The sequence below is a fragment of the Cryphonectria parasitica genome, assembly GCF_011745365.1.
Source record: "Cryphonectria parasitica EP155 unplaced genomic scaffold M406scaffold_4, whole genome shotgun sequence".
NCBI classification, from domain to species: domain Eukaryota; kingdom Fungi; phylum Ascomycota; class Sordariomycetes; order Diaporthales; family Cryphonectriaceae; genus Cryphonectria; species Cryphonectria parasitica.
Window position 1 is genome coordinate 4,442,372 of NW_024468912.1, and position 15,832 is coordinate 4,458,203.

A 15,832-nucleotide genomic window follows, 5' to 3' on the forward strand; every position below is an offset into this window, starting at 1 on the left:
ATCACCCATCCGAGATGTGATAAACTCTTTCACCTAGCGGCCAGAGGGGGTGCTGAGATACCGTTGAAAGCCTCCCGCCCACCAAGGCTGGTGGCTGAATGACGATTTTGTGTAGAAAAGGTGGCTGGCAATAATGCAGTGCACTCAATCAACTTCAGTCACTGGAAAGTGGGCAGTTCATTTGGCTGGCTTGGACTTATCTTGAGTTGTAGAGATATCTGAGACTATATCTTTATATTATAATTAACCAGCAGACTAAAATGACTCAGGTAACTCTGGAATAAGTCTCAAGTGAGGAATGGGGCTCAAAGCGTTTAAGTTTATGGTGCAAGTAGAGTAGCGGAAACTGCAAGAGCACAAGCGCTCTTCTAGTTGATCTTTGGTGTCAATGCACTCATGTCACAGACCCGGAGACGTGTCATTCTGTCAGTTATACATGTGCTGATTGTGAGATGTTACCCTTTGCACAGAGCTATAGATCACTCCATTTTGAGTCAGTACTGTTGTATGCTATCCTTATTAAACATCATATGCTATTCACTCTGAATCTGAGATAAGGCATGGGGACCTTGTTGTCAGACCCAGGTATCAGTAGTCTTTTCTCTATGGCTGGTTCTGACATGCAGGAAGTGTGTTGTTGATGCATCAAGACCTCTGTCTTTGAGTCTGCTGGTAGTAGTGTCCAGCTCCTTAGGCTTCACAAAATTTCAAGTTTACACTGCTGAGAGCAGCCTTCATAAACAAGTCACAACTTTTTTGATCTTGAAGGATCAGTATTTGGTTGGATTGACCCAGATGGGTTTTAGTGCACTGGCTTAACGTCTCCATGTCTTGAAGAGCCCATGTGCGATTTTTATGAACCTCTTCAAATACATGGTGCTCGAACAGTCTCTATTCACGGGATATGGCTCCATTAGAAGCTCCGACTAGTTGTCTTATTGCTACAATATACCTGAGAAACAGTAATATTTAACATTTTCGTGGGAATTGGCCAAGGAGGTGTCTTATCATCAAGGTGGCATTGAACATTAGCCCTGATTTCCACTTGTAAATATCGGATCTGTCTTTGCATTTGGAAATGTACATCTATTTGGAACATTCGACATGGACGAAAAGAAGTCTTTAAAGTGACCATGTTTCAGTAGTTATGTCAGTAGGTTGAGAGAAGATGAAGATGTGCATAATATTGTCTTGACTACTCCTGGTGGGAGAGACAATTGCCAGTCTCTAAGAATTGGCCATACCTTATATTTCGTCCCACAACTACTCTCCATCGACAGGGCTTTAGCAATTTTTAACAAATTAGATACTGGAAAAGGGCAGTCTCTCTTTGCAAGAATTTCGTCAGACCCCAGGGGCGCAGATGTTGTTCATTCATCGTCACTTGTGGATGCTGTGCCTGCTCAAGTATGTAAGCAGTCTCTCATTCTTTCAAGAATTGGTAAGGAGGTCGTTATATAAGAGCTATATTCATCATAAAGGCGTAGCTAGTGACCTAGTCTCTAAAGCAAGCTCTGACCCATGGCCTTTGCAGTGAATACTCAAGAAAGTGTACCCATCACATTGTTGACCTGCTTCTTGCTCCGTGTTCTGTGTTTTGTTCAATACGGGGCATCATGATGCTGTTTCCAATCTCCGTTCACCAGTGTAAATACTCCTCGTAATTAAGAAATGTAGCCGCAACAAATTGTCTTGTCCGGAATTAGCAGAGTGCAATGGAATTACTTCCACAGTAAGAATGAAAACCCACTTGAGAGTGCCAGTGCAATATTACAAATCCTGCAACAAAAGGTACTACAGTAGGAATGAAGATATCCCACCTTGATTAGTTGACATAATTCTAAAGTAGCAGGAAAATTGCGTCTTGGCCGCTGATCCGATCTCATAGTGATCTGACGGGAGCCTCTGCCGATAGAATCTGGAGTTAATCGCCGATAAAGTAGGAGCCTAACAGCGGTAGCGCCGAAGTTATCGTTGCCGGCCAGGAAGCCGATGATCGTATTAACATTAAATCCGACGAGTATGGTTGGGCAGTGGAGATCCCGTTAGGACCGGCGCCTGTGAGGTATAGGCTGAATCTGAACGTCGAATTGCGAAATGGTGGATCTCAACTGGCGTGCGGAGAGGGTATTTGTCAAGATAGCTCGTGACGTAGATACATTTGTATATATTGACGACATCATTTTCCTTCGACGAGAGTGAATGAAGTCTCAAAATTAGACATCTTTCCCGCCCTCTCATCAGGCCAGTGTCTGCAACAGAGTTTCTTTCATACATAATTACCGTAAATCAACTTTTGAGATTGAAATACGCCAAGAGACAAGATGACTAAAGTACTCCTCACTGGTAAGTTGCTCAGCTCCAATTGTTCTCTAGACAGAACAGCACAGAACAATTGCTAACACAAGAGACTGTAGGCGGTTCTGGCTTCATCGCCGGTAAGCAACTCACACCTGCGAGTCTCGACACGCGCTGACCAGAGGCTTCCTTTACAGCTCATGTCCTTGAGACGCTCCTTCAGCGGGGCCACTCAGTGGTGACCACCGTTCGGTCGCAGGACAAGGCAAAGAAGATCCACGATGCCCATCCTAGCATCGGAAAGGACAAGCTCGAGACCCTCATCGTGCCCGACATCGCGAAAGAGGGGGCCTTTGACGAAGTCGTCAAGACCCCTGGTCTCGAGGCCGTCTTGCACACAGCCAGCCCTTTCCACTTCAAGATCAGTAAGGCCTGTCCCTTCACCAGTCAAATCCTCATAGTACATAGCTAGAGGCCGCTAACCCCACCTTTCCAGACGATCCTCAAAAGGATCTCATCGACCCAGCTGTCATCGGCACCACCGGCATCCTCAAGGCCATCACCAAGTCCGCGCCAGGCGTCAAGCGCGTGGTCATCACCTCGTCCTTCGCGGCGATTCTGGACAAGGACAAGATAACGGACCCCAACGCAACCTTTACCGAGAAGTCCTGGAACCCCGTGACGATCGACGAGATCCACGAAAGCCCCGCCATCGCCTACCGGGCGTCCAAGAAGCTCGCCGAGAAGGCAGCATGGGACTACGTCCAAGCAGGCGCCGGCTTCGACCTCGTGACCGTCAACCCGCCCATGGTCTTCGGCCCCGTCGTGCACTACCTCGCGAGCCTGGACGCCATCAACACCTCCAACGAGCGGTTCGTCTCCCTCGTGCAGGGCGGCTGGCGGAACAGCGAGAACAAGATCCCCGACACGGGGGTGAATATCTGGGTGGACGTGCGTGACGTGGCGCTCGCGCACGTGCTGGCCATCGAGAAGCCCGAGCTGGCGGGCAGGAGGCTGTTCACGACGGCTGGGTACTACTCAAACCGGGAGATCCTCGACGCGGCGAGGAAGAATTTTCCTGAGCTGGCAGACAAGTTCCCTGCCGAGGGCGCCACGGGTGGAGAGCCGATCCCGGCAGACAAGACGTTCAAGTTTGACAACAGCGAGACAACCAAGGCGCTGGGTTTCCAGTGGACGACGCTGGAGACGACGACTTCGGATACGCTGAAGAGCTTGATTCCTTTTCTCAAGTAGACGGGGAAATGGAACGGAGGAGAGGCGGGTTCTTACATATATAGACGGACTTACTCGAGTATGCAGGTCATGGTCTATAGACATCATCAAGTCGAAATGAGGCCTCGAGGCTGTCTTACACCATGAGAAGATGTGCTTCTTGAGTAGTTGACTTATGATTGAGCCCTTGGTGCCGCGAGCTTTGGGCTCCCAAAGCAAGACGAAATGACCTAATAGATCATCTTGTATCGTGTCACTGGGAGTTCAGGAACCATAAATGGTATCCGCACTTCTGTTTGCAGAATCATCTGCAGCTGATCAAATCAAAAATTGGCCCAATAGATTGATTGCATCGCAATGCACCATAGCGGGCCCAGGATGTGTGGTCATACAGATGGATGTTCGAATTCAGTGTCGTCGTGTGTTCAGTTCGTGGTGCCCTCTTCCAAACGAGGGGGTATCAAATGCAGCAGCCATGGTAGGACCTTTCCACCCTAATTATACAATACGTGTCTTTGATATGAGACACCACTGTATCCGTAAAAAAAAACGCCTTCCGCGATGTCATGGAACCCTTGCATCTAGTATCTACAGCAGCCGAGAGGAATGGAGTCGTGAGAAACTACGCGCAACGCCTATAAGAAGTAGTCGCTTGGTCCTCGGCGACCTGCTGGGACGTGCCGCTGGTCGTCGGGGACGGCTGAGAAGATGCTGAACTTGGTCTCCAGGGTCTTGTCGACTGTCATGATCGAGGCCACGTTGCCACACCTATAGCAATAGTTGGGAGCAGACCACACCGTCACAACAGACTTCTCCGGGAAGTGAAACTGGCGAGGAAATCATGTCAGTGGGATGACGATATCGATGCGAATCTTTTCTGTGTGTGGAGTTGTGCTGACCTTGTAGCCCTCATTGACCAGCTGGTGGGCTCTTGCAATGGTCTTTAGACCGTTGACATGATTGAACTCAGTGGCGACTTTATCACCAAAGAGCCAGCCCGCCCCGCGGGGACTCACTGCCCAGGTGTCGATATCCTCAGGATCGCTCCATACCAAGTCACAGAACGCACCCTCATGGGGAATCTCCTGCGCCCGAGCGACGACCCGAATCTGATCGATAGTCCGGATCTCGGGGCTGAGGCCACCATGCACGCACAAAACCGTTCCATCGACGATGGCTGCGAGAACGAGGAAGTCAAACACTTGACAGCAGGCCTTCCAGACCGATGCGTTGCCGTACTTGGTCTGGCATTCCTCGTAGAAGCCGTAGACTTGGGTGATCTGCCGGGACTCATGGTTGCCTCGGACGAGCACTATGCGATCGGGATACCTGCGAGACTGTGAGCTTCCAGGTGGAATCGGATGACAGGAGCAGCAGCGGCGCTACCTACTTTGCCTTGAGACACATCAACAGTGTAAAAGTCTCCAGACTGAAATATCCTCGGTCGACAAAGTCTCCGAGAAACACGAATCGAGTATCGGCCGACTGCGACTCGCCCGTCGCAGCACTAGGAGAGCCTGGGGTTGCCGTTTTCTCGATGCTCTCGGTGGACGTGTTGGGGCCGTCATCCTCTGCATCGCCTCCTGCATCCCCAGGGATCCCAGCATTCTTTATCTTCTTCTTTAATTTGGGGTTTGTGATCTCGGTTGGGGGTTCGAGGTCATCAGACGTTATGACGGTCGTGGCTGTCTGGGGCGCCTGGACATTGGTCTCACCAGGCATCCCGCCGGCGACCCTAAATAGCTCGAGCAGATCGTAGAACTGGCCATGGATGTCACCACATATCGTGACGGGCGTCACGACGGGCTGTATGTTCGACTCTGTCCTGGCAGTCAGCGGGAACTGGCACCATCAGGAGATCGTGGTCCATGAAAGAAAACACCACGTACCCTCCATGAGCACCTCCTTGACCATCTCACAGAGCTGCTTCATGACAGACTCGGGCAGATAGTGACATTGCTTGGCTTCCTCCAGCCATTCGTCCAGACTGGCGCCAGGCCTTAACGTGGCCGGGCCTGGTTTTGGAATGGTCGCCATGATGAGTCGGTGTTATGTCTTGGGAAGACCTGCGAGGTCGTCCGAACGTCAGGAAAGACGCTTCGACAGGCTGAAGAAGGGGGAGATGATGTCGATGCCCTCTGTGGCAGGGAGACTCGAGGCGAGAGGACCGAGGTCGGATTGTTCACGTGCTTCAGGATGCTGCATGACATCAAAGTTAGCATGGTTTAGTCAGCAGGTCTGCTTATAAGGAGTGGGCGATAAGGTCCCTACCTGAAGATGCATCAAGTGAAGGCAGGAAGCTCGGTTGATTCAAAGGGCAGGAAGTAAAGATTCCTCGACTTGGTGAAGGTGAATCGGAGATGGGGGCAGGGTTCCAATGTACAAGACTACCAAGCTGCTGGGAGGCTTCCAGCCGCACAATCCACGATGACTCAGCAGCCTCCCACTTGGGCATGGTGCCCCTCTGGGTTTTCAAGGCCTGCCTGCCAGGCCCGCCTACTGTATGGTAGTGCTTCCTTCATTAGCATCGCCTGTCTCAGCCATGGTCTGCTTTGATCAACATCGCTTTTGCATTGACTTATAGCCTCCCATATACTCATTCTTACGGAAGAATCCCCGGAGAAATGATAGCTATTTTTCTTCTGTTCTTTTCTTCTTTCTTTCTTTTTTTCCTTCGGGCTTCTTTCTTGAAAAAGGAAACAGAGATACAATGTATTATGCCTTGTTGTTGATCCTAAGCTTCGTACTTAACGAAGTCCTACAAAGATAGTGCCTGCCTCTAGCAGCCAATTTGGACTTGCTAGATAAGCTGTGCCCGTCTCGGGCTGTTCCAATGCTGAGTTGGTGGAAAAGTCTCATATAGTAACTCTAGATGTAGATATGGCATGATAGATTACAGCAGTGACTAGATCGTTCAGGTTCTATCACTGAGAGAAGAAATGCTGAGATTGTAGTACTGCTTAGTGGGGTGATTCACCTGCAGAAGAGTGTGCCTATGTAAGTAGCTTGCGATGTTGCAGTGTTGCACACCTTCCTTTCCTTCTTCTTCTTCTTCTGCTTAACCATTTCTTCCCTTTGATAACATGATACTTTTTCTGCTTCTGCATGCTAAATAACTGTAAGCAGCTCCAAGAATTTCTGCTTCTGCCGAGTTGGCAAATTATCATCATTCTTTTGGCGGGGTACTGTGCTGTGAGCCTCAGGGTCTAGAGGGGGCCCATCATACCTGCTACTTCATATGGTACAGAGCCTAGACCACCCTTCCCCCGCCTTGTCCCCATGCTATTTCCATCTACATTCACCACTGCTGTGGTACAATGTGAGCATCAGCAGCGCAAATATCACCAGAAACACTTTCCCCCTTATTCTCAGTAACAGCAGCAGTGCTGGTTCTCTTTCAACCACTGGAGCTGGTCAATCATTTAAACCGAGACCCCCTGGTCTAGTGCCTGTGCCGGATCAGAGCAGCACTTGTCTCTTCCCAAGGTTGTCTAACTGCTAAGAGCCCCACCACTCTATATCGCCTCCCAGCTTAGAGCGCACCTTGGGACACTCCACCGACAAGCGACTTGGTGTTCCAAGTCACATCTTGATGGCAACAACCCAAGCCAACTCAGGCCGCAAGGCGGGCGTCCTACCCATCAATCCTGCCCAAGCACAAGCTCAAGCTCATAACCAGGCCGACACGTCTAAGCCTACCAGAGGCAGGGCAGCTGCTTCTCAAGATGGGGTCAAGGCCAAGGTTCGATGGCTGCCCCCAGGCCTGACTGAAGATGAGTTCTTCAACATCCTAGGTGATAGCTGGAAGCCACGCAGCGGCAAGGTCAGCTGGTACAGATATGCTGCTGGACACATACCTAAGAGGTATATTCCTCGGGGCGTTTTGAGCAAGAAGATATGGTTTGGCATGGTCACTGACAGAATCGACCAACTCTATCTGCAGTGCGTCCAAGGATCCCAGCCCATCATGGGCCCTCCTTCAGGTCAAGGAGGAAAATATCGAGACTCTGGCCCAGGCCGTACGCGAAGCCGTGTGGGAGGATGCCAAGGGCACATTCAATAGTCCTTCTCTCATCGGTCCCCCCTACGTCGAACGCGCCATCTACAAGAAGATTCCCGCCGGGAAGCCCAAGAAAGACCCCAAGGAGGGCACGATCGACCAGGATGATGAGTGGCAGAAGTTCCTCGTCAGCCTGACTGAGGACCCAGACGCGAAAAAGGACGAGAGCGAGACTGGCGTCGACGACCCCACCGCAACCGAATCAAATGCCAAACCGGCCGTCACGAACCTGGTGGCGCATATTCTCGAGAGCAAGGCGAACAAGGCGAAGGAGGCTGCCAATGCCAAGAGCAGGAAACACGCACGGCAAGAGTCGCAAGGCAAGGGCAAAGGATCGGCAGCCCCCGCCGAGGAATCCAAAAAGAAGTCCAAGGACAAGCCGGACAAGCCCAAAGAGACGGTCAAGATTCTTAAGAAACAGGCTGCTACGGAGGCTGCAGTGGAAGCTGCCAAGGCTGTCGCCAAGGAGATCAAAGCAGCAGCCGCTGCTGCACCTGAGGGTTCTGGCAGTCGCCGTAAACTAGGCATCAGTGACATATTGAAGAGGGACTTGGGCCTCGCTGCGCCGTCGTCCAGGAAATCACGTCAGGAAGCGGCCGCTGCTAAGAGTGCCGAGTCTGAGGCACAAGCGAAGGAGGCGAGAGGTCAGGAGAACGGCACAGGAGCCACAGCTTCCAGCGCCGCCCAGACAGCCGACAAGTCATCAGCCTCGGCAGCACCAAAGTCCCAAGGCGAGAAGACGTCAAGAGGGGGCCGGAGGAGGGGTAAAGACTCCAAGGCCAGTGAAGCTAAAGCTGTCGGTCCTTCAGAAGCCTCAATCGCAGCCCCCGTCAAACCTCCCGTCATACTGCAGAAGAAGAAAGACGAAGCCACTGCATCGTCACTAGCTAAGGATACGCCACCTCATACGAAGACTGCCGCTAAGCCTGCCGCAGCAGCAGCAGCCGCCGCGCCAACTGGCTCTAAGGCAGGAGCTGTCAAGGGCTCCCAAGCTGGAGGTTCCCAGAAGAAAGCCACCGCCTCAGGTCCTTCCTCGGGAGCCACGCGAGCATTTTTGAAGCATGCCAATCCTTCACAGGGCGTCACAGAGGCGATCCTCAGGGAGGCCATGGAGGCTTTCGGAAGCGTCAGCTCCGTCGAGATTGACAGACGGAAAGGCTTCGCATACGTCGATTTTGCCGAGCATGACAGCTTGGTCAAGGTTATGGCTGCTAGTCCTGTGACCATCGCCAATGCCACTGTGCAAGTTCTCGAGCGCAAAGATCAAGCGCCCAAGAAGGCTGCGGCTGCGGCTACGGCCAGCGGTCCTGCCCAGCCTGGCACCACGAAGGACAATGCTGCTGCGAGCTCGTCAACCGCTGCACTTCCCCCTTCCGCCCCTTCTGCCGAAAAGGCCAACGGTGAGCAGCAACAGGCGAAGCGCAGCAGACGGCGTGGTCGCGGCAAGGGCGGAAATGGAGCTGCGGGTGGGAATTCCGAGAGCAAAGGCGGCGATCAAGGGGGGGCTTCCAGTGGTGCTCCAGCTTCTACACCGGCCGCCGCCTCTGGTGGCGCATCTAATACAGGTTGAGGTATATGCGTTGTAGAGGACTTCAAGATGGAGACCCGATGTCTGTTCGATGTCGATCGGATCTACAAGAGAAGGACGGTCATGCGTATCGAGCGTTCTACATGCGGACCAAATTATTTTGCCCCGCTCCATTTTAGTCGCATCCAGTCGCGGCCTGATCTCTTCCACGATGCTATATACAGATTGGACGCGGGTGTGTTTCTCGAGCACAGAGATCGCAGAGAGTGAGACTGAAGGAACGATGGATGCGAAACATATCGAAAGCCATCTGCTTTATTTGCACAGAGGTAGCTGCCGTAGTATCTTGAAGGATGGACAAGGCGGAGGAGATGATCAGTGGCCGATCCAGCCAATGCGGGCCCCAGCATTCATCGCCCTTGAGCTGTCTTATTCGTCCGTTTTGGGCTGGGACCGGATAGACTTTGCTCGCCCATTGGGCAATGCATAAACCAATTCGTGGTTTTGGCAGCGTGATCGACGTCTTCATCGTGCCATGGTCTTATTCTCATCATAGATTTTCGTGCAACCCTTAGCTCTTATTCTTGTGTTGGCTTTTGCTCCTATTGGTCTCGTCTGTCTCTGTTGCAATCTCAATACCCACTCACATCACAGCCTCGCTCCCCCGCCTTTCTGTTCTTCGAAATGCAGCTGGTCTGCCTGGAACTCGTCTTGCTTTGGGCAAAGTGAGACGGATGACCTCAGCTTTCCGAGAGCCGCCCTCGTGACCTGGGACAGGTGGAGTCCAATGCCACCTGGTCGCAGTCCTGCAGCCGCTCGAATAGCAGACTACAGTGGCAGTGCTTCGTCCAAAATGTACATTCGTGGTCTACGTGGCACCATTTGCGGCTGTCCTGACTCATTGCTTCAGAGCCTCATCAAGCACGCAACTTGTTTCCGCAAGAGCTGCAGACCCTCATGTAATCCGACTTGACTCCCGTCCTCTACCCTCTCATCTTTGATGATCGGTAAACTTTTCCTGCTTCCCTAGATCACGGACAGCTTTGCGCATTTTACTCACGATCTTCTCCTCTTATGAGACCCTTCTCTTTCTACCTTGGGGCTCCTCGGCTGATATTACCATTCTCAGCGCCAAAGCCTGAAGCCGATTTCTTGATGCGTCCATTCATATCTCCTTGAGACTTTCAAGGAAGGACTAAGTTGGCTGAACAAATTCTTGTTCGAAGGCGGACAAGATGGGAGGCAGAGAAGTAATCTGCTTGATGTGGGTGTGTCGCAGGTGCGGCAGGGGGCCTTGGAACTCAAAGACCGCGCCTTTTTGTCTAAATTGCGGTCATGTATTCGATTTAGATTGTCACAGAGATCCGGTGTACACCAGTTCCAAAGAAGAGCCAAGCAAACGCGACGCCTTCACATATAAAGAGCTCAACGATGATACTGGAGCAAGGACAAATGCACCGAAGAGATTCGATCAGAAGCTTGGCAACAACCTGTCTACAGGGTCATCTACACAGCCCAAGCAGCCAGTGCCCAGCGCGAACCATCATCCAGGAATACCAGTTGCTTCTTCAACTCACGACTCGACGAACATACACCAAGCTCGACCGCAACCCCCGACGCTAGCTTATCCACACAATGGTGGCAATTCTGAGTATATTGGCGACGATCGTGTTGGTCAAAGCCCGGAGCAAAGTGCCTTTACAAAATACGATAGTGTGTTATCGCCAGAAAAACCGCCCCCGCTCGGCGACATGGTTCATGAAGAGGAGTCTGATCAATTCTCCGACTCGTCGAGTGTCTTTACGCACGCATCCAGTTTGGATTCCAGCACGACAACTTCATCATCGCTTGGACCTGGGGCTTCAACTGTTCGGCAGGAAGCCGTAGACACATTTGCGCAGCTACTACTACAGGATGAAGCTATCAAAATTGTACTCGCCGAAGGACTGGAGACAATCGGGCTCGAGAGGCTGGAGCAAGAATGTCGTCGGTTGGTGCGGCGATTTGCTATTGACGTCCTCCAGGAGGCTGAAAACGAAGCGCAAAAACAGCTTGGAAAGATGGTCAAACGCAATGCTAGGTCAATCACGCATATCATGATTTCGAATTTGAGACAACCAACGAATACACAGCCTTCAAATCTTGAGCAGTGGCTGCAATCATTGAATCCGGGTGGGAAAGGCTTCCCAGATAAGCCGGAGAACGAAAGCACTGAGAACGAAAGCACTGAGAACGACAGTGACGAGGATAATAAACTGCCTGACACCCTGCCGAGAATTGATCAACTACGAGCATTTGTTTTCGCATCTATAGCCTTCTCAAAATTTCGAGCGAAATTGGACGACCTTGTCCACCGGAAGATCCCTCAACAGGCAATGCTGGATGGAATGGAACGCAGGGGCTTAGCTGCCACCGAGGAACAAGATTATAATCGTGCATCAACTATTGAGCACTTTCTCAGAAAGATATGCCGGCCGTTGGGAGCAATGCTGCCTCCGAATACGATTTCTGCCCTGGCCAGCTTTCTCCAGGTCACAATGAGGCCTCGAATCCCGGAAGGTCACAAGAGAATAACCTGGATCTGTGTGAGTTCGACAGTTGCAATATCATGCGTACGAGGAGCTGTACATACTCATTAGAAAATATTCTAGGGATGCGGTAAGGCTATGTACGCTGATGTTCAGGAGGCAGAGGGAGGAGCAGCGGCGCGCCTGGAGCAGGAGTTGAGGAGGGATGCTGCCGCCGCCGCCGCGGCGAGATCTTGTGTGGGTACGCCAATTGCGACCGAGGGATCTCAACCTACTAGAGAAACTGCCATGGTCCAGGAGACACACAATAACGTTCCATCATCTGGCCCGACAAGCATGCCTGAAACATACGGAAGCTCGAGTTCTGGTGCAGTGGCCTCACAGAACATGCATTCATCGGTGCCAGACCCGGAGGGCGATTCAACGCCAACAAGGCAAAGATTCCTCTTGCTCTGTGTTAATGGACCCAGTTACACGAGATGGCAAAGCATTGACATCTCTGGCGACCTCGACGACGTCAAATTTTTTGACGCCATTCGAAAGGAGTATAAAAAGCTACGACGGAGCTACACCCGCGATTACAACCACGTTACCTGTCACGAGGCTTGGAAGCGAGTCTTGCCGAAGCTTCTGCTTTGCGGTGACCTCTGCTGGGACATTGCTCAAGTGTTCTTTACCCCCAAGTCGGCTAATTTTGTCAAGGTACGAAATGATCCATAGCAACTTTGTGAGAGGAGATAGGACACTGATGAGAATAAATTGCCTAGTTTCGAGCTCTGCCGGCCAAGAATATGATGATCGCCGACGTTCATGACGAACCTTGTCTACCGCCGAGACAAGAGGTCGTTGAGGGTCGTTATCACTACCAACCTTGCCCTCAAGACACGCACAATCCTTGTCTGCGCGTCCCGTATTTGCACATGTTGTGGTCGCCGGGTGGCCCACATACGTACAATTTCTGGACCAACCGCACACCGAAGAAGCTCAAAGAGGGTCTTCGATGTCAGAATGACCTAGAAGATGTCACCGGATGGGGCGTCTATATAGTTGAAGGGCCGAACTATCTCTCACTGGCCATGATGACAGTCGTTTCTTTGATTTCAAGTATGGTGCTAGGTCTGGGGTACGCACTGAAGACACACGACGTCTCGAGCGGTTTCACAGTAGCTTCATTTTTTCTTGCAGCAGAGGCAATGGTTTTGACAATGGGGATGACGGTGCTGATTACCGCTTTATCTCATCCGAATTGAGAAAAGCACCAGGGCGAGACATTTCAACGGCGGACAGGTTTTTCTTACACCATAACTCACATCAATTCAGCTGTCTTTCTGCGCACCTATCACAAATAGTATTTGTCACTTTCTGAGGCTATCCTTTGAACACAGGAGCATGCTACAGTGACTGCGGCAATCTCGCATGAGAGTTGTGTCTTTGAGAAGTCCACTGTTGTCTCAATGTCTTGACCGCCTTGCCTTTTGAAGAGTCCTCAATCGTCAGTGAGGATACAGAACACGTCTTCGATATGGAACACGTCGTACCTTAGACCATCATTTATATTTCAGGGCTTGGAAATTTGTTAGATTTATGGTTCTCCATTGCCTAGTAAAGGGACCGGCGCTTTAAGTAACTTACATACAGTTGTATTTGCTTATTTTTCTTGTTCTTACCCCCCCCCCCCACAAAAAAAAAACCCCTCTTGATATAGACTGGAATTTTCATTCCGAGATCTTGCGGAAACCCATTTATCGTTAAATATTCAGGCCAAAATTGTCACGAAAATACTTGTATCTCCGTTCAACATGAAGGAGATATGAAGGAGATACGAAGGAAAATTGTTGAGAATAAGTTTTTAATCGAATCTAGTTAAACCGAACGCGTCATTCTCAGGCGGTCAGGCATAACTAATGAACAATTAATCCAAACTAAAAATTAGATAGCTTTTTTCTTTTCAAAATTCTTGATCCGCCCGAGATAGATGCTGGACGATATGCCTGTAATACAGTGGGATAAGAAGCAAGAAAACACCAAGCCTATCTGTCGGGGCTCTCCGATGGCTGCCGGATCGCAATGCCTAGCGGGTCTTGTTCCCTCAACCTAGAAGATAAGCACTGCTTCAGGCCGAGGCTAACTATGTAGTATTTCCTATCTTCAAATATAATGACCGTCATACCCGCAAGGGAAGTCTTATTAATACTACCAGCCTTCCTGCAGTCCTTGGGGCCTGAAAAAACTGTCAAGAGGGATCCATAGTCTTCGTGGTCCGGCAGTCATCATGGCGCACAATCTCAAGTTCGCCTTGCAGCTGTTATTATTACCCGCAGGTGCCATTCTAGGCGTCCAGGGCGTCACCCATACACCAAACGCGACCGCAACTCTGGTGCCAGCCTCGCTGTTTCCCCTGGAGCAGTATGCTGACACCGCCGAGCTCTTCCCCATGGGCCCCTGCGGCAGCTTCCAACTCGAGGAGGCCACCATCGACCAGATGCAGGCGGCCATGGCCAACGGCACGCTCACATCGCAGCAGCTGGTGGCCTGCTACATGACCCGGACCTACCAGACCAACTCCTACGCCAACACGCTGCTCCAATTCAACCCGGACGTGTTTGCCATCGCTGCCAAGATGGATGCCGAGCGGGCTGCAGGCAAAATCCGAGGTCCTCTCCACGGCATCCCGTTCACCGTCAAGGACAACATCGCCACTAAAGACAACATGGAGACCACGGCTGGCAGCTGGGCTTTGCTGGGGAGCATTGTGCCTCGCGATGCCTTTGTGGTGAAGCAGCTGAGGGAGGCTGGTGCGGTGTTGTTTGGAAAGGCGACGCTGAGCGAGTGGGCTGATATGAGGAGTAACAGTTACTCTGAAGGCTACTCGGGCCGTGGTGGGCAGTGCAGGAGTGCGTACAACCTGACGACGACGCCCGGCGGGAGCAGCTCGGGGAGTGCCTCTGGGGTGGGAGCCAACGCCATCGCCTTCTCGCTCGGCACGGAGACGGACGGCAGCGTCATCAACCCTGCTGAGAGGAACGGTGTGGTTGGCATCAAGCCAACGGTTGGTCTAACTTCTCGGAACGGGGTCGTTCCCGAGTCCGAGCACCAAGACACCGTGGGAAGTTTTGGGCGCACCGTTCGGGATGCGACGTATGCCCTGGATGCCATCTATGGTGTGGACACCAGGGACAACTACACTTTTGCGCAGGAACAGCAGACCCCTGCGGGCGGCTACGTGCAGTTCCTGACGGACAAGGCCAGCCTGGAGGGCGCCGTCTTTGGCCTGCCTTGGGACAGTTTCTGGGTCTATGCCGACTCGGAACAGCAGCAGATTCTCCTGTCCATCATCTCGCTGATGGAATCTGCTGGCGCCACCATTGTCAACAACACGGAGATTCTGGACTACGAGACCATTATCAGCAATGATGGCTGGGACTGGGCCTGGGGCACCACGCGAGGCTATCCCAACGAGAGCGAGTACACGGTTGTGGCTGTGGACTTTTACAACAACATCAACACATACCTGTCGGAGCTGAACAACACCGACATCCACACCCTCGAGGACATCGTGCAGTACAACTACGACAACGACGGAAGCGAAGGTGGATACTCCTACCCAGACGAGGGCGGCATACCGGCCTTCGCCTCCGGCCAGGATGGTTTCCTCGCATCCCTGGCCACAAAGGGCATCAAGAACGAGACCTACTGGCAGGCCCTCGGCTTCTGCCAGGGCACGACCCGCGGCGGAATCGACTGGGCCCTCAGCGGCGGAGGCCAGAAACTGCCGGCCAACACAACCAAGCTGGACGGTCTCCTGGTGCCGCCGGATGTGGGACAGACGTACCAGGTCGCCGCGCAGGCTGGCTATCCCATGATCACGGTGCCGGCGGGGGTGCACTCGGCCGATGGAATGCCGTTTGGGCTGGCGATTATGCAGACGGCGTGGGCGGAGCCGGAGCTGATCAGGTGGGCGAGTGCTATTGAGGACTTGCAGCTTACTACAGAGGGTTTTCCTTATAAGAGAACGTTGCCCACGTGGGGTTCTTATCTGGAAAGGAATATTCCCATAGTCTAGTTGGTTTCTTTTCAAGTCAAATCTTGAGTATCCTTTATTTCAATAATAAAAGTACGCAAACTGGTAACAAAACTTCTTGCCACCTTCAGTGCAGCCAAATACTGTGGTTCGCATGGAGTATG

The 15,832-nt window shown here is 51.9% G+C and overlaps 4 protein-coding genes across 4 annotated transcripts; 3 read left to right on the top strand and 1 right to left on the bottom strand.

Moving 5' to 3' along the window:
• Positions 1 to 2,236: 2,236 nt before the first annotated feature.
• M406DRAFT_351484 (NAD(P)-binding protein) lies at positions 2,237 to 3,552 on the top strand (the record flags this gene model as incomplete). The annotated part of the gene is made up of 4 exons (XM_040922629.1): positions 2,237 to 2,346; positions 2,418 to 2,438; positions 2,496 to 2,723; positions 2,795 to 3,552. The coding sequence occupies exons 1-4, from the start codon at positions 2,325 to 2,327 to the stop codon at positions 3,550 to 3,552; spliced, it is 1,029 nt and encodes a 342-aa protein (XP_040777382.1). The 5' UTR covers positions 2,237 to 2,324.
• Positions 3,553 to 3,962: 410 nt separating this feature from the next.
• On the bottom strand, positions 3,963 to 5,861 carry M406DRAFT_346336 (Metallo-dependent phosphatase). The gene is made up of 5 exons (XM_040922179.1): positions 5,803 to 5,861; positions 5,421 to 5,730; positions 4,922 to 5,351; positions 4,431 to 4,860; positions 3,963 to 4,358 (listed from the first exon to the last, which is right to left on the bottom strand). Exons 2-5 carry the CDS (start codon positions 5,566 to 5,568, stop codon positions 4,167 to 4,169), a joined length of 1,200 nt encoding a protein of 399 aa, XP_040777383.1. The 5' UTR covers positions 5,569 to 5,730; positions 5,803 to 5,861; the 3' UTR covers positions 3,963 to 4,166.
• A 5,204-nt stretch (positions 5,862 to 11,065) lies between these two features.
• Positions 11,066 to 11,469, top strand: M406DRAFT_54906 (uncharacterized protein; the record flags this gene model as incomplete). Its single annotated transcript, XM_040924546.1, has 1 exon — positions 11,066 to 11,469. A coding segment is annotated over exon 1 (194 nt), but the record flags the coding sequence as incomplete, so codon positions are not given.
• Positions 11,470 to 14,081: 2,612 nt separating this feature from the next.
• On the top strand, positions 14,082 to 15,710 carry M406DRAFT_60802 (uncharacterized protein; the record flags this gene model as incomplete). The annotated part of the gene is made up of 1 exon (XM_040924702.1): positions 14,082 to 15,710. The coding sequence occupies one exon, from the start codon at positions 14,082 to 14,084 to the stop codon at positions 15,708 to 15,710; it is 1,629 nt and encodes a 542-aa protein (XP_040777385.1).
• Between the last annotated feature and the right edge of the window lie 122 nt (positions 15,711 to 15,832).